At 45.0% G+C, this 21,149-nt stretch overlaps 2 protein-coding genes across 4 annotated transcripts in view; one reads left to right on the top strand and one right to left on the bottom strand.

Annotated features, from left to right (window-relative positions):
* Fam234b (family with sequence similarity 234 member B) overlaps nt 1–15,450 on the top strand; it is a 61,882-nt gene extending 46,432 nt beyond the window's left edge. For 2 of the 3 annotated variants that reach the window (XM_008837435.2, XM_029565670.1), the window contains exons 6-13: nt 1,395–1,542; nt 1,888–2,029; nt 3,731–3,874; nt 4,043–4,124; nt 5,980–6,135; nt 8,415–8,532; nt 10,581–10,801; nt 13,072–15,450. In XM_008837435.2, the coding sequence (XP_008835657.1) occupies nt 1,395–1,542; nt 1,888–2,029; nt 3,731–3,874; nt 4,043–4,124; nt 5,980–6,135; nt 8,415–8,532; nt 10,581–10,801; nt 13,072–13,077 (1,017 nt within the window). In that variant the 3' untranslated portion in view covers nt 13,078–15,450. Of the gene's footprint in view, nt 1–1,394; nt 1,543–1,887; nt 2,030–3,730; nt 3,875–4,042; nt 4,125–5,599; nt 5,756–5,979; nt 6,136–8,414; nt 8,533–10,580; nt 10,802–13,071 lie in introns of all 3 variants that reach the window. The other variant, XM_029565672.1, reaches the window with a different exon arrangement.
* A 1,316-nt stretch (nt 15,451–16,766) lies between these two features.
* Gsg1 (germ cell associated 1) overlaps nt 16,767–21,149 on the bottom strand; it is a 10,573-nt gene continuing 6,190 nt past the window's right edge. The window contains exons 3-6 of the mRNA XM_008837682.1: nt 19,587–19,634; nt 18,432–18,584; nt 18,257–18,341; nt 16,767–17,094 (exon numbers count right to left, since the gene is read on the bottom strand). Coding sequence (XP_008835904.1) covers nt 16,767–17,094; nt 18,257–18,341; nt 18,432–18,584; nt 19,587–19,634 — 614 coding nt within the window. The remainder of the gene's footprint in view (nt 17,095–18,256; nt 18,342–18,431; nt 18,585–19,586; nt 19,635–21,149) is intronic.

Below are 21,149 nucleotides of genomic sequence, written 5' to 3'. Positions count from 1 at the left end.
ATAATTATGTCCACACAGGAACATACACAGGAATATGGTGGTTTTATTCATATTTGACAACATTTGGAGCAACCAAGATGTCCTTCAGTGACTACATGAATAACCTATGGTATATCCAGACAATGGAATTCTTTTAGGTTCTAAAAAGAAATGAGCTATAAATCCATGAAAAGACAAGGAAGAAAAATGAATATTACTGTTTGTGTGCATATGTGTGTACGTGCATGGAGGCCAGGGTTCAATGTCCAGAGTCTGCCTCTAACACTCTCCACTTTATTTTTACAGCAGGGTCCCTCAATGAACTTGGAGCTCACTGATTTTGCTAGACTGACTGGCCAGGAAGCCCCAAGGATTCTCCTGCCGGAGCCTTTGCTTAGTTTTTACATGACGGCTTTGGATTTAATTTAGGTCTTGTCCTAGTTAATTCCTATTACTGTGGCACAACACTGACCAAAACCAACTAGGGGAAGAAATGATTTATTTGGCTTACAGCTCACAGTTCAGCAACAAGGGAAGCCAAGGCAGGAACTCAGGGCAGGAACCTGGAGCACAGACCATGGAGAACCCAGCTTACTGCCTTGCTCCCTGGCCAGTACTCAGCCTGCTTTCTTTTCCATCTTTCTCTCTTTTTTTCCTTCTCTCTCTCTCTCTCTCTAATTTATTTTATGCATATGAGTGTTATGCCTGCATATATGTTAAGTGCACCCGTGTTGTGCAGTGCCCATAGAGGACGGAAGAGGGTGTTGGATCCCCGGAACTGGACACTTTCAGACAATTGTTAGCTACCATGTAGGTGCTGAGATTTGAACCTGGGTCCTCTGCAAGAACAGCCAGTGCTCTTAACTGCTGCTCCATCTCTTTAACCCCTCAGCCTTGTTTCTTATATAACATAGGACCACCTGCCCAGGGATGGCATTGCCCACAGTGGGCTGGACCCTCCCACATCACTCAACAATCAAGAAAATGCCCCACAGACAAGGCCATAGGCCAGTCCAATAGAAGCAGTTCCCCAATTGAGGATCCCACTTCCCAGGTGTGTCCAGTTGACAACTAAAGCTATCCAGCACACCTGGTATGGAAGTAAAGTCCCTGCCTATATCAGCCCTCCTGTGGTTAGCTCTAGGCCTTGGGAAATTTTGCAGTTAGCAAGCACTATGCTTCAGAGAACCTGGGGTATCTTAAAGATGCCCTTCATACATACCTTATCAAGGAATGAGCTTTTGCCTTATTTCTTACTTCCACAGAAGTAAGTGAAGAGAGTTTGGCTTTGTGGTTTTCAACCCTGGGACGTGTTGCTGAGCCCTTAACTCATGAGACAGTAAGGATTCTGTGGGGCAGTTGTTTTGTTAGGAAATGAAGGGCTTTCACCGACTCTGCATATCTTTCTTCATCAGCCAGATCTGTGTTTTCTCCTGGTGTCTGGCCGGACAGGAAGTCCAGTGGGCCGACCTGTGAAGTACAACATCGTGGGAGTGGGGAATCTGATTGGCCCCCAGGTTTACATCACTGCCAGTGGAGCGGTCTACATCCTGTTTGGCTTTGGTAAGAAGCAAGGCTGATTTTGGCTCCCCTGCTGTAGGTGGCTAGGCCTGCCTGTAAGACAAGGCAAACACTCACTCTGGGCTTGCTAGTGCTAGCTTCCCTCCCTTCCATGGTCTCCTATTGTGGAACCTCTCACCCATTGCCACTCATTGATTCTACTTTCCCTTGACGCCTTCTCTGGAGAGGAGACTGCCCAGCATCTGTTTGATCACTTCCCCATCACTGTGGGACCAGCCCAAGTGAACTCCATTAGACCCATCTGATTGGCTCTGTGTCTTCTACCCAGACCCTGGGATATTTCTATTAAACCCAATTTCTCAGTGTTGATTTTTCCTCTGGTGCTAGGAAACATACAAGCTGTCGCCCTGCGGGACATTTTTGTTCAGGCCCAGAATCGAGACAGCTCACCACCTTCTCTGCAGATCGAAGAACCAGGATGGGAGAAGCGAAGATCTGTCAACCTGTCTGAGCTCATTGATGTTTACAGGTAGGGCTGCTGTCTGTCTTTGGTCATGGGGACATCTCTGGGAACTTATACACCATGGAGTCTGATATTGGGTGGACTGGTGATGAAGGACAGAGGTTTGAGGGAAGCAGAGCTGGACTCAAAATACCAACTCTTAAAATGAGTAAGGAATCTTCTTCTTGGTCACATCATGTGTTGGCATCTCTGTGTTGGTGACCATGACGTATGATTAGTTCATACCTGAATTACAAGAAACAATATTGACTTATGGTTTTAAGTCAGAACAGGTAGCAAGATATATTTACTAAAACAAATGTTTGTAGGGCTGGAGAGATGGCTCAGTGGTTAAGAGCACTAGCTGCTCTTCCAGAGGACCTAGGTTCAATTCCCAGTACCCACATGGCAGCTAACAACCATCTGTAACTCCAGTTCCAAGGGATTCAACACTCCTCTTCTGACCTCTGTGGACATTGCATGACATGGGTGCACTTACATACATGCAGACAATACATGCATACACATAAAATAAAAAGTAAATGTAAAAACCCAACTGTTTGTAAAGGTTTGTAAAATCACTGACCTATTCTTCCCTGTAGTTTTATTTTCCTCTCAGCTAAAGAGTCATTTTGTGGGCTGGAGAGATGGCTCAGTGGTTAAGAGCACTAGCTGCTCTTCCAGAGGACCTGGGTTTGATCTCCAGCGCACACAGCAACTAACCACTGTCCATAACTCCAGTTCCAGGAGATCTGATGCCCTCTTCCGATCTCCGAGGGCATCGTACAACATGGGTGCGCTTACATCCATGCAGGCAGTATACTCATAAACATAAAATACAAATAAAAAAAGAATGATGTCGATGGAAGCAAGGTGCACGAAACCTTGTTTTTATTTGTGTTTATCTCCTAACTAAAAGTATGTGGTTGTCATACGCAGTGAATTTTACACATGTAACTAACTCTTGGCTTGGGTGATAATTGTTTTCTTCTTTTCTGCTGGAAGTTAGTATTTTCTTAGGCATGATCACGTTTTTTTAGTAAAATTGACAAGTATTGAGTAGATAAGTATTGACTAGAGAAATAAGTGATTTGATGAAGCATCTGCCAAGAGTTGCTGTCCATGCTTAGTGATGATTTCAGGCCTCCTATCAGAGTCTCCGTCTCTCTCCTCTGCCATTACTGTTGCCTCTGCGACTTTCCCCAGAGTGTCTGAGGTGAGAGGCATTGCATCGTGTTATCCTGTGAGTTCCTTTTGAACTTGCATGGAATTTTCTGGATAGGAAAATGAGGTTCAACAGGATTGACCAAGTGTCCCATTTGGTAAGACCATGGTAGGAAGTAGACCCAGGAGTAGCCGGCTGTCCATATCCTGGGGGTCCACATAGGTGAAAATATTTGGGAAAAGACATTGTGTCTGTACTGAACATATCTATAATCTTTTTCTCTTTTGTCAATATTCCCTGAACAGTGTAGTATAGCAACTATTTACATTGCATCTAGAGATGGTTTAAATCACACGGGAAGATATAGATTACGTGGAGAGACCGTATCATTTTGTGTTAAGGGACATGAGCATCTGTGAATTGTGGTATATTAACTGGCATCCTGGCACCAGTTCCCACATGAATGCTAAGTGACAACTGTCTGTGTAAACATTCATACAGTAGGGGATAAAAGGAATCTCCTCCATGCCAGAGACTAACTGTTGAGGTTTTGTTTGGTCCAGCGATGGAGTTGAGCTTCTCCAGATGGTGAAGGCACCAGATTCCAACTGCAGCAACCTCCTGATCACAACCAGACAAGGCCTGGTCCTGCTTCGGGGGCAAGATCTTACGCCTCACTGGAAGCTGAGCCTGCAAGGCCTGCGCAGGTTTGTGGTGTGCTCTCCCTCGTGTTTGCTGTTCTCTCTGACCAACTTTCCCATGTTGAAGAGTTGCCTAGAACAGTTGCTTGATGTCTGTGGCTGGTGCAAGAGAGGGGAGGGAAGGGGTCACTGCTCCTTTTCCACTGTTTATTATTCCTTTGTCTCTGTTTGCAGCCAACCTGCTCCTGGGTATTTCACTGATGACCAGACATTAGATTTCTTTCTGCAGATACAGGATGGAGTTGGAATGAAAAAGGTAAAACACTGGGACTCAAAATCAATCAGAACACATGGAAGGAATGCACTCTGTGTCCAGCCCTGGGCAGGACCCTGGGAAGACTAAGAACTCAGCTCTTCCTTCAAAGAACTCACAGTCTAGGTGAATGGGGGAAAACGAACATTCCCAGTTCAGTGCTAAAATTCACATCATTAGTTGATTTTCTAGACTAATCTTCCTGTGAAGGAGTTCTTTCTGGATTTCTGATATACAGCTGGCAGGCAGAGCCTTCTAACATGTCTACACAGGGAGAGGCAGGAATAAATAAATGTCACACCCTGATACAAGTATACCTAAGCTTTCAGATGGGATGGGGATCAGCGGTGACTGGATTTTAATGGAAGACTTCCAATAAACGAAGGAAATATAGGTAGGGTATTTAAGGGTGGATTTAGTGGATGGGAATGAATGCCTGGTTAGAGCCACCAAGACCAGAGCTCAGAGACAAACCGGTAGAGCAGGTTCACGGATGCAGAACATGGGGTCCACTTGTGGCTTTTATGTGAGGTTGTGTTGTGAGGATGTGATGCATGGATGGACAGTGTTCATTCATTTCATGTTAAAGGCAGAATTAATAGTTTTAATTTTTAAGTAATTGTCTTAGCTTTTTAAGTTTTTATTGTTTTTTATTTATTTTTAATTATCTTTATTTTACGTGTATGAGTGTCCTGCCTGCATGTATGCACCACGTGCATGCAATGCTTGCAAAGGCCAGAAGAGGGCATCGAATCCCCTGGAGCTGGAGTTACGGACAGTTTTCAGGGTTTTTTTTTTTTTTTTTTGGTCTTTTTGAGACAGGGTCTCACTGTAGCCCCAGCTGTCCTGGAACTCACTATATAGACCAGGCTGGCCTTGAACTCACAGAGATTCACCTGCCTCTGCCTCGCAAGTGCTGGGATTAAAGGTGTGCGCCACCACACCCAATATGGACAGTTTTTAGTCATCATCTGGGTGCTGGGAACCAAACCTGGGCCCTCTGGAAGAGCAGCAAGTGCTCTTAACTGCTGATCCATCTCTCTAGCCCCTATTTTTATTGTTTTTATTATTTTATCTTTTGGCCTAGTTTTTTTTTGTTGGCAATCTAGATTAACCATCACAACAACCAACTGTGGATTAAAAGTAGTTGAAAAGCATCAGACTTTTTTACTATTCCTTAAACAATACAGAATAACAACTATTGATCTGACATTTACATTGTATTAGGGTATTGTAAGTAATCCAGAGATGATTTACATATATGTGAGGTCATGAGAGGCTTTGTGCATATTGGCATCTGTTGATTAGGGTGTCAGGATGCTGAGACCTATGCCTCACACACACTGAGGGAGAACTGAATATTTGCTATCTGAGAGTCTTAGGGGTTTGTCTTAATTTTTTAATTTTTTTGCATGTGTTTTCTTGACTTGCCACTTTCCCAAAGATAGGCTGTATGTTCTCTGCCTTCTCTTTTGTAGATGATGTTGGTAGACGGTGCTTCTGGCTCTGTTACCTGGAGTTACAGTGTTCCATGTCACATGAAAGAAACACCAACCACTTCAGCAGTTACTTCAGACCGGAAGTCAGTCTTCCTTTTCTGGGCAGAAACGCTGTCAGTTGCATCTCCCAGTTCTGTGAGTGAGCCATGGGGGAGGGGGAGCGAAGGAAAGTAGCGGAGGGGAGGGATAGAAGGTAGGGTGGATGGTTACCTTCTTCAGTTTGTCCAACAGCAGGTTGGTGTGGGACTCAGGAGGTTATTTGACCAATCACCATCTAGGGTTGAGTGGAAAGCATGTGTTTTCTTGACTTGCCACTTTACCAAAGATAGGCTGTATTTTCTCTGCCTTCTCTTTTGTAGATGATGTTGGTAGACGGTGCTTCTGGCTCTGTTACTTGGAGTTACAGTGTTCCATGTCACATGAAAGAAACACCAACCACTTCAGCAATTACTTCAGACCGGAAGTCAGTCTTCCTTTTCTGGGCAGAAGCGCTGTCAGTTGCATCTCCCAGTTCTGTGAGTGAGCCATGGGGGAGGGGGAGCGAAGGAAAGTAGCGGAGGGGAGGGATAGAAGGTAGGGTGGATGGTTACCTTCTTCAGTTTGTCCAACAGCAGGTTGGTGTGGGACTCAGGAGGTTATTTGACCAATCACCATCTAGGGTTGAGTGGAAACAGGTTTGTCCTCTCATATCCTCCTGAGCCAGGTTTCCCTCCTTTGCTCAATAATGAACACAGACTATAGCCCCTAACTACTGGCTGCTGACAGAGGGGGCTGCGTGAGAAAAACTCCTCTCAAGGTACTAGGTTCAGATCCACAGAGGAGTATGCTGCTGTGGAAGAGGAGACATCATTATGACTGTTGGGCAGAGGTTTCCTAAGACCAGACTGTGAGACTTAAACCAGTAGAGAGGATGAGAGGGCAGAGCATTCAAAGCGGGATGCTGAGTAGGCTCACACTGAGAGGTTAGTGGGAGTCATGGGAGAGAAGACCTGACATCTAGAAGGCTGATTTTAGAAGACTTTCTGGGTTACACTGCAGTATTTGGGTGGGATGGGTGAAGCAAGATTCCCTAGCACAAGGACCTGAGACTCAGCTGTAAGTCCACCTGACTATCCAATGCAGCACATTCTGAGTCTGCACTTGCTGAGGCCCTATGCTGTCTGTGGGGATCCAAGCAGCTCTGAGAGAGGGGAGTAGCCAGTGTGAGTGTATTTAAGTGCACTTGTGTCATGCAATGCCCGAGGAGGTCAGAAGAGGGCATTTGATCCCCTGGAACTGGAGTTACAGATGGTTGTTAGCTGCCATGTGGGTGCTGGGAATTGAACCTAGGTCCTCTGCAAGAGCAGCTAGTGCTCTTAACCATTGAACCATCTCTCCAGCCCCCAGACTAGGAAATTTTGTTACTGATGATTTGCTTCTGCTGGTCAATCAGTTGGGTGCTGGGAATTGAACCCAGGTCCTCTGCAAAAGCAGCTCGTGCTCTTAACCACTGAACCATCTCTCCAGCCCCCAGACTAGGAAATTTTTGTTACTGATGATTTGCTTCTGCTGGTCAATCAGTTATTTCTTTCAGGAGTTGATAAAGTTTTTGCGATGTTTGCCATTACGATCAAACCCAGGGCTTTATACATGCTAGGAGAGAGCTACCTGAGCCCCTTGCAGCTGGCTTTGGCATCTAATGAAAGGAAATGTCTTTGGACACTGTTCAGAAATAGCTTTTCTCTCTACACAGCCTCACCAGCTGTTAGGATGACTGAGTACCCAGCTCTGCCATAGGCAGAAGATAGACTATCTACAGCAGACTCCTGGGGCATACAGGTTTCCTTCCTCCCTTCTCTTCTTCCTCCTCTTTCCTTCCCTCCTTCCAGTTAACATTTGGAAGTATTACTCCCCTCCCTTTCTCCTTCCTCCCCTCTCTCCTCTTTCTCTTCTTTCTCTCTCTCCCCTTACATAGTTTTAAATTTTTATTCTATTTTGTGTGTATGAGTATTTTGCATGCATGTGAGTGCACCCATATGTGCAGTGCCTTTGGAGGACAGAAGAGGGCATTGGGTCCCTGCTGGTGCCAGCCGGCCAAGATCGACAGTACCTGAAAGGGGGAGTGAGGATTGAAAGAAAAAACAAGAGACAGAAAAGATGCTTGGGAGGGCTGACAGTAGTGACTGCAGCCCCGGTTTATTTCAGCTCTGCCTTTTTATACAGAAGACTCAATTAGTCACAGCAGCTGTTTTTCCCCACCTGTATCTGAGGGTCAAGGAGCGGTCAGATCAAAGGCTTCTTTGATCTTTTTGTTTACCACTATTGCCTCCAGGTCAGGTATTGTGAGGCTCTCCATATAAACACATTCCTCCTGATTAGGCAGATTAGGTACTGGTGTGCATAACACAAACTCAGTAAACAAGCCTGCCACAGCTCAATGTACATAATAGACTAACAGCTCCCAACAGGTCCCCTGGAACTGGAGTTATGGATGGTTGTTAGCAGCCATGTGGGTGCTGGGAACTGAACTCTGGTCCTTTGCAAGAGCAGCCAGTGCTCTTAACTGCTGAGCCATCTTGCCAGCCTTCCTTGCATATTTTTGACTGTAGATGATGGTTTGAAGGAGTAAATGGTGAATCAGTGTTTTGAGCTGTGTGAAATTATGTGTCCTATATGTGTCTTTTCAGATGCATCCCCCTGGTTGGGATTAGGAGGGAGGCTGACCAGCACCTTCTCCCCTCACCTGTTCCTTTGAGGATTTCCTTTGTGAGAATGTATAGTCACCTGTGCTCTTCTTTCCTGTGACTCTTGTCAGGATGCCATCCCAAGAGCTGAGTCCCCGGACCTTTACCATCTTTACCTCCTGCACCCAGCCTTCCCCTCTATCCTCCTGGACCTGGCCAATGCTACTGGCATAGTGACAGCTTCAGAGGGTGAGTCTCTGGGGCATGAGAAATTGTGTCCTGGCTGTGTGAAGATGCCCTTGCCCCACAGAGAGAAGGGTATGGGATTTTCAGGAGGTGTAGTAGCATTTTCTTGGTGTCCCTGGAACCAGGGGGCACTGCTGGAGGGCTCCCTCTGCATGCCCTGAAAGCTGAGGAGGAAGCGTGTCCCCCATTCCAGGAGGGCTCTAGGGTGGTGATGATGGAACTCTCATAAACAGGCACTCACTGAGCCTCAGCTGCATGCGTTCAGCTGTGTGTGAGGCATTGTGCTTGGCCCTACAGGGGCTTAGGATTTGAAGTTAGTGTATGGGGTATGGTGGGGGTGGGCTATGTTTCTTTCAGGGCATTGCTCATCTGTAAATATTAAACATTCACATTGCATAGAAATTGAAGTCAATAGAAAAACCAAAGGAGAAAATTGCCCCTAAGTTGGCTACTCAGAACCCCTGTTAACATTTGAAGGTATTCTGCTTTATATGTCTTTCTAAATATACTATAAAGCCAGGCTGGAGAGATGGCTCAGTGGTTAAGAGCACTCGTAGTTCTTGCAGAGGACCCGGGTTTGATTCCCAGCACCCACATGGCAGCTAACAACCATCTATAACTCCAGTTCCAGGAGATTCAATGCCCTCTTCTGGCCTCCATGGGCATTGCACAACATGGGTGCAGTTACATACACGCAGGCAATATACTCATATACGTAAAATGTTTTAAAAAATAATACTAGAAAGCAAACTTGGGATCACACATTAGAGATGTCACAGGAATCCAAAGCCTTGGGAACTGAGCCATTGCTGTCTGTTGGTACCAATTGTCTCCTTCCTCATAGACGCTGGGCCTCTTCTTGATGGGTGAATAAAGAGGAAGACCAGCCTAGCCAGATTTCCCGTGTCCTTTTTTTGAGAGGTAGTTGAGACAGGGTCTCATAGCCCAGGCTTGCCTCAAACTGGCAATGTAACCAATGATGTCCTTAAACTCCTGATCCTCCTGCCCCTACGTCCTGAGTGGTGGGATGTTGGGGTGCAACTACCACTCCAAGCTCCTTCATGTCTTTACACACTCTCTTGCCTCTTGTGGACTTGCTACTTATAGCTTTTTACCTTGAGTTGAAGCAGTGCTTGTGACTCTCTACTGGGCTTCATGGAGGAATAACAGCTGATTTGGCACGTGCATGCACACCTGTCCACTGACTGGGGGTTCCTGGAATCCCAGTACTGGGTGGTGGAGGCAAGAGGGTCAAGAAGTTCAAGAGCATCCTTGGGTACAGAGCCAGTTCAAGGCTGCTCAACAAGCTAGGCCAAATCTGCCCTGATCCTCCACATGGTCTGTGGAGCCAAGCTCTGCAGGTACCTAAAACCTTGGGCGGAGGAGGAGAGGAGGGTAGCAGTGGAGGAAAAGAAAAGGCAGGATGAGCTAAAATAGACTGAGAGGGAACTGGTTCAAGATGACAGTGTATTAAGTGAGGCCCCAGGGAGCTTGCCTTTGTCCAGTTCCTGAGGATGAGCAAAGCATTGTGGGAAAAGAAAAGGTGATCTCATGCAGATCACACAACTGCCAACGACTGTTGTTAAGAAGGCAGTCAGCCAGGTGTAGGGCCTCATGCCTGTTATTCCAGCAGTCAGAAGGCCAAGGCAGGAAAGGAGGAGACCAAAGCCACCCTAAGTAGCTACAGTGCTTAGGGAACCATGCACTGTCTTGGGCTTTGTGGTCTTTGGGGCCTACTTTTCTACCAAATGCCTGCCATGCTGGGTACTTTCTCTGATTTGATGAGTTGGGTTGAACAGAGAAGGTACAAATACTTTGAAGAACAAGCGGCTGTGCTAGTTGTGCCATCTCCCATCTCTTTGCTCTACCGTCCGGCTCACTGCTCAGCATGTTATGTGCTCAGCTGATTGTTTTGTTTGAATCTGTGAGATAAGTGACTGGACCTGTTGCTGACCTAAGCCACTCTCCTGTTAGGAGTTGCCTTCTTTAACTGCCTGAGCCACAATCTTGTTAGCTGTCTTTGTTAACTGCTTCTTATTTTTGTCCTTCAGTTGGAATCAACGACATCTGGAAAGATGCCTTTTATGTTACCAGGACAACAGGGCCCAGCCCTGAGGGGCATTCCACATCTCTGGTGGTCAGCAAGCTTAGTCTGCGCTGGGCACTCATGGAGGGCCAGATGGTCCAGCTGAAGGAGACCACCCCGAAAATTGGCCGTGGAGAGCTGCGAAGATTCCTGTCCAGGATAAAGTTTGTTGATTCTCCCTACCAGGTGCATAGCTTTTGAGATACTTTTTTAAATTAAAACTTACATTTATGTGTATATATGGGCCCACATGTGTCCTGACACGTATGGATACCAGAGGACAACTTGTGGGAGTTCTTTCTACCACGTAGATCCTGGGGTGTGCTGGATAGCATTAGTGTCAACTGGACACACCTGGGTTGAGGGAGCCTCAGTTGGGGAATTACCTCCATTGGACTGGCCTGTGGCCATGTCTGAGGGGCATCTTCTTGATTGTTGAGGGATGTGGGAGTGCCCAGCCCACTGTGGGTGGTGCCACCCCTGGGCAGGTAGGCCTGTGTTCCATAAGAAAGCAGGCTGAGCAGGGGCCAGGAAAGCTAGCCAGTAAGCTGCATTCCTCTATGGCCTGTGCTTCAGCTCCTGCCTCCAGGTTCCTGCCGAGTTCCTACTTTGGGCTCCCTGATGAACTGTGACCCAGGAGATGCAAGATAAAATAAACCCTTTCTGGGCCTGGAGAAATGGCTCAGGGGTTAAGAGCACTGACTGTTCTTACAGAGGACCCGGGTTCCCAGCACCCACATGGTAGCTATAAACTGTCCTTAACTCCAGTTCCAGGGGAATCTGCAGCCCTCTTCTGACCTCCGCAGCATTGCATGACACAGGTGCACTCACAATACATGCGGGCAATACACTCATATACATAAAATAAAAACAATAAAAAATATTTGAAAAACAAAAAAAAACCCAAAAAACCCCTTCCTCCCCAAGTTGGTATTGGTCAGAATATTTTGTCAGAGCAATGAGGACATGGGGATTAACTCAGGTTGTGAGTCGGTAGAAAGCACCTGTATCTACTAAGCCATCTCGCTGGCCCAGATTATTACTCCTGATGGCCTAAGACACATGTAACTTTGCTTCTTAGAAAGTAGGGAAAGTGGGAGCTTTCTGGAGTAGGTCTATGAAGAATCATTTGCTCAGGAGCTGAAGAGATAACTCTTGCAGAGGACTCAGGTTCAGTTCCCAGCACCCACATGACAACTAACAACCATCTGTAACTCCAGTTATAGATGCAGCACCCTCTTCTGGCCTCTACAGGCATTGCAATGACATGGGTGTACTTACATACATGTAGACAAAACACTCATACATATAAAAATAAATGTTTTAGAAATAACTAATTGTTAGGGCTGGGGCTATAGCCCAGTGGTAGAGTACTTACCTACATTCAACAAGGCCCTTAATATGATCCCCAGCCCTGCAGAATGATCAACTGTTTTTCCTGGGAGCTTCTTGACCATGAAGAATTAGTTCTCAGTTCATTGTTTTCAGCTGGAAGTGGTACTGTCTCCTTTAGGGGACATTTAGAAATGTAGGCTCAGATCTGAAAAGATGGGTCAGTGGTTAAGAGCACCCATGTCAGGTGGCCCACAACTGACGGTTCCAGGGATCTGACACCCTCTTCTGACCTCTGTAGTCATTGCATACATATGATGCACTTATATATATGCAGGCAAAACACTCATACACTTAAAGTGAAAAAAAATTTTTTCTTTACCTGGTGTGGTGGCAGACACCTTTAAATCCAAGCATGCAGGAGGCAGAGGCAGGTGACTCTCTGAAAGCTTGAGGCTGGCTTGGTTAATATAGGGAGTTCCAAGCCAGCTGGGGCTACTAGAGAGGGAGAGACCCTATTTCGAAAAAACCTAATATAAAAATATAAATGTGGGCTCATGCTTTTTTAATCATCCCAGTGACTGGAAGGGTGGATCCTTCTGGTATTTTCTGGGTAGGGACCAATAATGCTGATACGATACAGGGCTTGTAGCAATTACATAACACACAGATTTATCTTGCTGAAAATGCCACTCCTTTCCCCTAAAAACCACTTTGATCAAGTTCACAGTGAAAGAGCCTGTCATAAAGGACAAAGTCACTGGGCCTCATAAACTATTAGAGCAAAATAAGAGGATAGGAGAATGAAGAAACTTTTTTTTTTTTTTAATTTGTGTATATGTTTGCGTGAGTTTATGTGCACCATGTGCATGCAGATGGCTCTTAGGGGCTTAAAGGGCATCAGATTCCTCTGGAACTGCAGGTCCAGGCAGTTGTGATCTACCTGATGTGGGTGCTGGAAACTGAACCCAGGACCTCTGCTTACAGCAAATGCTGTTAACCCTTAAGCCATCTCTCAGGCCCCAGAGAACCTTCCGAACTTTAGATTTCACCCATTTTTGTGAAAATCTCTACTTTGACAAAAGGGTAATATATTAATCATTCTACCTTGCCTTTTCCCACAGATCTAGTGTGATGGAATCTTTCAGAAGAACTGAACTGAGTGGGTCCCGTCTCTCCTGTCCATGTAAAATCAATTCTCTGGAGAGATGACTTCAGGGTCATTCAGCACTGATCACTGCACTTTGGGAGCCTGTTGGAGCTCTTTGATAACAGCATGACCCAATTAGCTGGGGTATCTTACTACCTTCCCAATCCCTGCATTAACTCCCTCTAGGAACTCTGTGTGGATAGTTTGGGAATGTGAATCTCATAGGTGTTTTATTTTTTTGTACATCTAATTTATATTCTCACTGGGGAAATCCAGTGGTCTCTAAGCAGGACATTGTTTTTACATTATGACGCGAGGTGTGTGTGTGTGTGTGTGTGTGTGTGTGTGTGTGTGTGTGTTATGATAGTGTTATTTTCAAGCTATGCCCCAAGCTTCAGGGATTCCATTGTTTGACCTGAAATTCATCTGGTTCGGTCATCTTGATGCGTCCAGATGGCCTACCTCTGATTCTGAGGATCACCCATCATTCTCTGCATTCCTTCCACCTATTCTGTGACTCCTCCTCAGCTACAGATTAAAAAAAAAAAACACTGGAAGCGGACTGAGTCATCAGGTCTTTTCATCGCCCTTTTCCTAGACTGTCCATTTATATTTTAAACCTGCTTCTATCACAACGGGATCAAGAGAGGGTTTTGGTGACTGTCCTTTGACCAGGTCCCTATGTTGTACCCTATGAGTTTTTGATGGCTCTGCAGCTGTGATCTTTGCTCTACAGTAGTTACCGAAGGCTCTGTGCGCACTGTCCTTCACTCAAGCGTTGGAAGAATCCCATGGCCTTGTCCTGGCTGCATCTCTGCTCTGCTGCCTCAGCACTTTCTCTAGAGCATCCTCGTCATCTCTTTCCCCTTTGCTTTCTCTTTTATTCAGGGATATGTTTCTGGACTTTTGCTTCTTGAAGTCTGGTATGCAACTATTTTGCCCTGTACTCTTCCTTGTGGAGCCTTTGAAGCATTATATTCTGAGAAAATTCTTATGTAAATACTGTAACTTTTATAATGATTATGTTCTTTAGAATTATCTCTACCACTTACTTCCCCCTTCTCCTGTATAGATTTGTGGCCTTTATTAAGTTTGATTCTCCTCAATTTCTAGGTCATTGTCTAATATGCCAAATAGTCCCATGGTAGCCAATGGAAAACGTACTTTTCTTCCTGAGTAATTTTGATAACTTGTTCCTCAATGAAAACTAGGTTTTCTCCTTACTTGGTTTTGCATTTTTTAAGCTTGTGTTAATGAAGAAACCCCAGAACACTGCAGATCCCAGATCTAAGGGGATATCTATGAATTGTCCACTGATAGGTGTTACGGTTTGACAGGAAGTTGGTAGCCGTTTATCCTGCAGATTGGCCTTACCAGGCTTATTGGCCCCTCTGTCTTAAGACCCTAAAAGTATACTTGGTTTCAACATTTGGAAGTCATGTGGGGACAAGCTTAGCTTTGGGGAAGGGGAATAGTTCAGAGGTACGTGGAGTCTGGAGATTATTCTAGATTCATTTCTAGGAAGTTGAATTTCCTTAGGTAAAAGGGGGTAGGCTACAGTTTGGCTTATAGACTTCTGAGTAGTCTATAGTGGACAGAAGTGACAGTTGCATGGTCAGGCCTAGGTCCTATGGCCTAGGCGATCCCCCTAGACATGATGTGTTCTCTGCTGTGTTGATACTCTGGGAAGCCAGCCAGTGTAGGAAGCAGTGAATGCAAAGATGCCCAGTGAAGATCTGTTGGGTGGGATTGTTTGGGGGCAGAGCACTGTGTTTATGTAGGCTAAGTCTCAGATATGAGGAAGCTCAGACAGACAATATCACAGAATTCTTGGTGTTTAGAGAAATACAACCTTTCCTTATTAGAAGCTCGGATCTCTTCCTTGTTAAGTGCAGTGAAAACTCTAGGCTTACTTCCTGCCACAGCTTGTACAGAAAGGTGGCTGAGGATTGAGGAAACTTCATCTGACCAGTGTGGGTGCTGGTCTCCTATCAGATGCCTCCCTAAACTTCCTGTTCTTTGTGGACAGCTGCCTACCCACATATCCAAGATTTGAAGCACTCAACATGGTGCCAGCAAAACTGACATGACTACTGCTTAGAAGTAGTCATCTGCTCTTCAAACGCAAGGGTCTTCCTTCCTCTCAGCCTCTCCTTTCCTTCCAAGTCCTCCCCTCTGCCCGCCACAACATCTTCACCAGTCTCAAAGATGTGGTGTGGTGATACTAGCTAACCCCAGGAATGTGAACTGCTGTCCATGTCCTTATGAAAGAGGAGCCAGCTGGTCTGTTGTCAGAAAGCACTGTTTGAAATGTGAACTGTAACAGAACAAATAAATGCTGTGTACAGGAATATACCTGTGTAGCGTTCTCGTTTTTCCTGCTAATAAGGACGGTCTCCTTCCTATTAGAGGAAATAGTATGGCCAGCTTCTGAGAACTCCTGAGCAGGAGGGTTTCCAGAGGAGCCTCTGCCCAAGTCATTCACTTAGTCTCCTCTGGGAACCTGAGAGGCCCATTTCTACAAGTGAACTTGACCCTGTAGGCTATAGGAGACGTCTCATGTCATTCTACCCTCCTAATGGCTTCTAGGGTAATATATATTATAATAGATCATGTCCTATATCATATATTAATGTGATAATATAAAACAATATATATTATATAAAAATGTATTTTTTGGTCTTTTTGAGACAGGGCCTCCTTGTAGCCATAGCTGGCTACTCACTATGGAGACCAGGCTGGCCTCCATTACACAGACATTGGCCTGTCTCTGCCTCCCATGTGCTGGGGTTAAAAGCATGTGCCATCAGGCCCTGCTTAAAGTTAGTTTAGTTGTTTTTTTGAGGCGGGGGTTGTTTTTGTTTTTGTTTTGAGACAGGGTCTCACTATACAGCCCTGGCTGGCCTGGAACTTAGTAGGTAGATCAGGCTGGCCTTGAACTTACAGAGATCCACCTGCCTCTTCCTCTGCCTCTGCTGGGATTAAAGGCATGTGCTACCAATGCCAGGCCCTTCAAGGGTAATATTTAATAATATCTTTATTTTTTTAAATTTTATTATTGTGTTTATGATGCATGTGAGTGTGGGCATGTGTGTGCCACAATGTGCACATGGAGATCACAGGACAATTTTTGGAAGTCTGTTCTCTCCTCCACCATGGGATGCAGGGGTGGAATTCAGCCTGCGAGGTTTACACAGCAAGTGCTTTTTGCTACTGAGTCATCTTACCAGCCCATTTAACAGTACTTTTATTACTACATACTATGTGGACATAAGACACTAGTATGCAAATGTGAAAGACACAGATAAACCACCACTAATTTGCTTACCTGCATTTCTTCAATTTCTAGACAGATGACCAGATTCATCAGACCCTTAAAGGCAGGAGCTGTATTTCACTTGCCTTCTAAAAAGTATTTAGTCCAGAACCTAGTGCATAAGCAATCAGTAAAGAAGGGCTGGGGATTGTGGATACAAAGATACAAGAGATGGATAAAACAGGACAGCTTTGAGGGAAAGGTGCAGTGGTAAAGCCACTCTGGACTTAGCTTGAAGATACTCTACTATTAGCTTCTAAAAACCATGCTCAGGAGACACTTTGGCTTAAGCAGATGTTATTAAGCAAACACATATGGAAGGGTTCAACCCTCTCCTTCAATCCACTTAGCTCCTAACATTGCTCTTCTACACATGACCCAGCCACTTCTCTTAGCTCCTGGCTGGTCTCCTGTTGAAATCCCTTGTCTTGGAGCGCTGAGTAGAAGTCAACACCTTTGGAGACAGAGCAGATAGGGTGGTTGGGGTACTGATGGCAACTGGTCAAAGGTCCCCCTACGTGGGCAGCTGTGGAGGGAAACTGGTGGTGATGCACCAGGCAATTGGGATTTGCGTTGAAGCTCTTACTGTGCCTGCACTTGAACTCCAGAGCCATCCTTGTGTAGATGTTGAAGGTGGTGGCTGCTGATGCCATGCAGCAGGTGAAGGAAACCCAGGCAGTGCTGGGGACAAACAGAAAGAAGGGACAGTAAGGGCCTGACTATATTGAAAGAAGACCGCCATCTTTCCTACTACAGCCTAGGCCTGTGCCTTTTCAGGGACTTAGGGGCCTGAGTATGTTGCTATCTACCATGCTGCTGGTAGGTTTACCGTGGACAGGAGAACTCCATTTTGTAATCAAAGAGAATGATTCACAAGGACTAAGATCAGATGAGGAGTTCGCTGCATTTAATTTCATTGATTTGATTGTCAGTGTTGTGATCTTTTATAGCTGTTGTGCTGTGTGTCATGGTGGTGGAAGTGTTGTGTTTGTATGTTTACCCTTGTAAAACCTCTAAGATCCCATATAGCCATAGCTCTGTTCTATGTGGTGGGATAGCCTAATGCACCCACAACTTCCTCTTTTATTCCTACATGTACTTGGCCAAAAAGTTTCCTTTACTCTGATGCTGGAAGTAATCATCCCTCCTCCACCTGCCTTTGTTTTGAGCTTAGTAGTCTTAGGGTCCCCAAAGTTAAGTCATTCATGAAAATAGTTACTACAGATCTGAAGGTATTACACACTGCACTAGTGGAATTTGATTACTATGAAAACTGTGGTTCTTGGCACAGGACAGTTTATAATGGAAACTGGACACAAACAGAAGCTGGGTGGATTCCTGAAAGAAAAAATGACTCCAGGGAACTGTATCAAACACATTCCTAAAGACTTGGAGAGCCAAACCCCTCAAACTCCCTGCCATGAGGCCAAACTCCAGTTAAAGCCAGGTGATGGCAGTACTGTCCGTTCCTATTTGTTGATCTGACAGTAGATTTAGCTGTGATGTTGCTGGTGGAGCTTTTGCAGTCTGAGCCCCAATAGTTTTCCTTTATTTCACCTTCATGTGTATATGTGTGTATGTGATATGTGTGTGTGAGTGTGGGAGCACACTTGTCTCAGCACATGTGTGGAGGTCAAAAAGGACAACCTCATGTGTCAGTCTTCTACCTTCTTTGAGGCAGTATTTCTCTTGTTTCTTTTGGTTTTGGTTTTTTGAGACAGGGTCTCACTATGCTATGCAGTACTGGTTGGGCTTGAGCTCTTTATGTAGACCAGGCTGGCCTTGAACTCAAAGATTCGCCTGCCTCTGCCTCCTGAATGCTGGGATTAAAGGCATGCGCTACCATACCAGGCTGTTTACCACTGCATACCCCAGGTTAGCTGACCTATGAGCTTCCAGGAATTCTCCTGCCTCCACCTCCCATCTCACTGCAGGAATATTGAGATTATAGATGTGCACTACTAAGTTAGGGTTAGGGTTAGGGTTAGGGTTAGGGTCACTCACCTGAGGTCACTCACCTGATAGGACAGAGGAAATAGCAGCAAAGGTGCTCAGCTTGAGTCCGCAGCCAGGGTTCCCGGTGAGCAGCAGGCCAGTCAGTAGCAGGAGGAAGCTTATGAATTGAAGTCCAATGTAGGTGATTTGGACTCCGAGTGACAGCCAGAGGATCTCTGTGAGAGGCCACAGGAGAAGGAACCCCACCCTGACAGTTAATAACCACCATAAACACAAGCTTCGGGAGCCCACAGAGGTGACAGGAGGAGGGGGAGAGAGACAAAGCTGAAACTAGAACCTCGTTTCTGTGCAGAACCTACGTTTCATCATCAAATGTGATGGGCTGTAAATACTTCTAAGGTGACTCATAAGAAAGATCGTCCCATTTTCATAAACCACGTGGGGACAGAACTTAGCTAAATTGTCCTTTTCCTTAATTGGGGGGATAAGTTTTATTTCCTTTTTTTCTCCTTTCCCTTAACCTCTCATGCCTTCCCCTTTTATTTTATTTATTTATTTTATTTTAACTTTTGGTCTTTTTGAGACAGGATCTCCCTGTAGGCACAGGTGGCCTGGAACTCACTATGTAAACCAAGCTGGTGGAACTCACAGAAATCCACCTGCCTCTGCCTCCTGAGTGCTGGGACTAAAGGTGAGTGCCACCACATCAGCTTATTTTATTCTTTTAAAAGCTAGGCATGGTGGCACACCAACCTGTGATCCCGCTACTAGGTGGCAGAGGCAGCAGGGTAGAGAGTTCAAGGCCAGCCTGACTACCTGAGATCCTATCTCAAGAAAACAAAAATCCAAAACCACAAAAAACCTCCATAAGCTTTTCAAGTTGTTTTCTTGGTTAGAACTGCAGGTGTTTTTTCTATTTGTGAACTTCAATTATCCCAGCTGTTTGGGTTTTACATTCCTACATATGAATGGGAGTTAGGTCTAGATTTCCTATCATCCTTTGCGGCTCAGAGGACGAGAAAAGCCAGAAGTCACAGCGCAGTTTAGATCCAGAGAGGCCCCCAGTGGTTACTAAACTCTTTAGTAACACATACTTGCCACGGGCCCCAAAGGCAAGTCGGGGAGGAAAGCGTTCTCCATCAACCACTCCCCTCCTGATCGGAGAGTGGGGTGACATGGGCCTTGCAACGTGGCAAATTCCAGTAGTCCTTTCTCACCTCTCTCGGCTGGTGGTGTGAGTTCAATGAAACTTCGGCACCTCTCCCCTGAAACACACAAGGGTCAAGGTCATGCGGGGCTCCCTTGGACTGTGAGGATGGAGACTTCCCAGCTCACACCCAGCCCTGCTTTATTTGCTTGAACGCAGTGCCTGCCCAGAGCGCGCCGCAGTCCCGCATGCAAATGGAGGCATTCAAGATTCATCTTTCTGGTCTTCATTTTTCATTGTGAAGATTATGCTTTCTTGAGAGCACCTGCGCAGGTTAGTGTTCAATTTCCTGTCCTGGTAACAAGTCCTTTTGATGCAGGACTAAATGGCTCTAAATTGTTTGCAGACATGTGGCTGGAGCAGTGTTAGGGCACACACACACACACACACACACACACACACACACACACACACACACACACTTTTAATTCTCTTCCATCTTTTTCTGCCTTAGCCCATTTTGGTGGCAGTAGCAATCTCAAATTGAACATGATGGGGGCATTAGGAAACAAATCACCACCAAGCCCTCTCTTCCCAAACCCCACTGCGACCTCTGAAAGCTCTGAGCAGGATAGAGGAGGAGGCAGAGTCAGGAGTCATTTCTTCTAATCTAAGGAATACACATTGACTAGTTAGTGTATTCGTGCAGTGCTTTCAGTGAGTAGCTGGAGACTTTGGAGAATCTGTAACTCTTCCAGGACATTCTTACAGGATTATCAATCTATGATCTATCAATCAATCATTATCTCTTGGAAGGTGGAGGCAGAAAGATCAGTTCAGTCATCCTTGACTACATAGCAAGCTTGAGGCCAGCCTGGGCTATGTGAGACTTGTCTCCAAAAAACAAAAGCAAAACAACAAAAAAAGACAAAACCAAATGCTTATTATGGGAAATTTAGAAAGCAAATGAAAAGAAGAAAATGCTTAATATAATTTTGTAATAGTAAATATTTGGAGTACATCTTTAGTGTTTGTTCTACCATCTATCATTTACCTCTCATCCATCTATCTATCTATATCTATCTATCATCTATCTATCTCTATCAATCATTTATCTCTATCATCTATCTATCTATCATCTATCTATCTCTATTGGAGAATCTGTAACTCTTCCAGGACATTCTTACAGGATTATCAATCTATGATCCATCATCCATCATCTATCTATCTATCTATCATCTATCCATCTATCTATCATCTATCTATCTATCATCTATCTATCTCTATTGGAGAATCTGTAACTCTTCCAGGACATTCTTACAGGATTATCAATCTATGATCTATCAATCAATCATTATCTATCTATCTATCTATCTATCATTATCTATCTATCCATCATCTATCTATCTATCATCCATCATCTATCTACTATTCTATCATTATCTATCTATCCATCATCTATCTATCTATCATCTATCCATCATCTATCTACTATCTATCATCTATCTACTATCTATCTATCTATCTATCTATCAGCATCTATCTATCCATCATCTATCCATCATCTATCTCCATCCATCCATCATCCATCATCCATCATCTATCTATCTATCTATCATCTATCTATCTATCC

This window comes from Nannospalax galili, unplaced genomic scaffold, assembly GCF_000622305.1.
Source record: "Nannospalax galili isolate Female #2095 unplaced genomic scaffold, S.galili_v1.0 scaffold210, whole genome shotgun sequence".
Taxonomy (NCBI): Eukaryota; Metazoa; Chordata; class Mammalia; order Rodentia; family Spalacidae; genus Nannospalax; species Nannospalax galili.
This window is presented reverse-complemented; position numbering and strand designations above follow the sequence as displayed.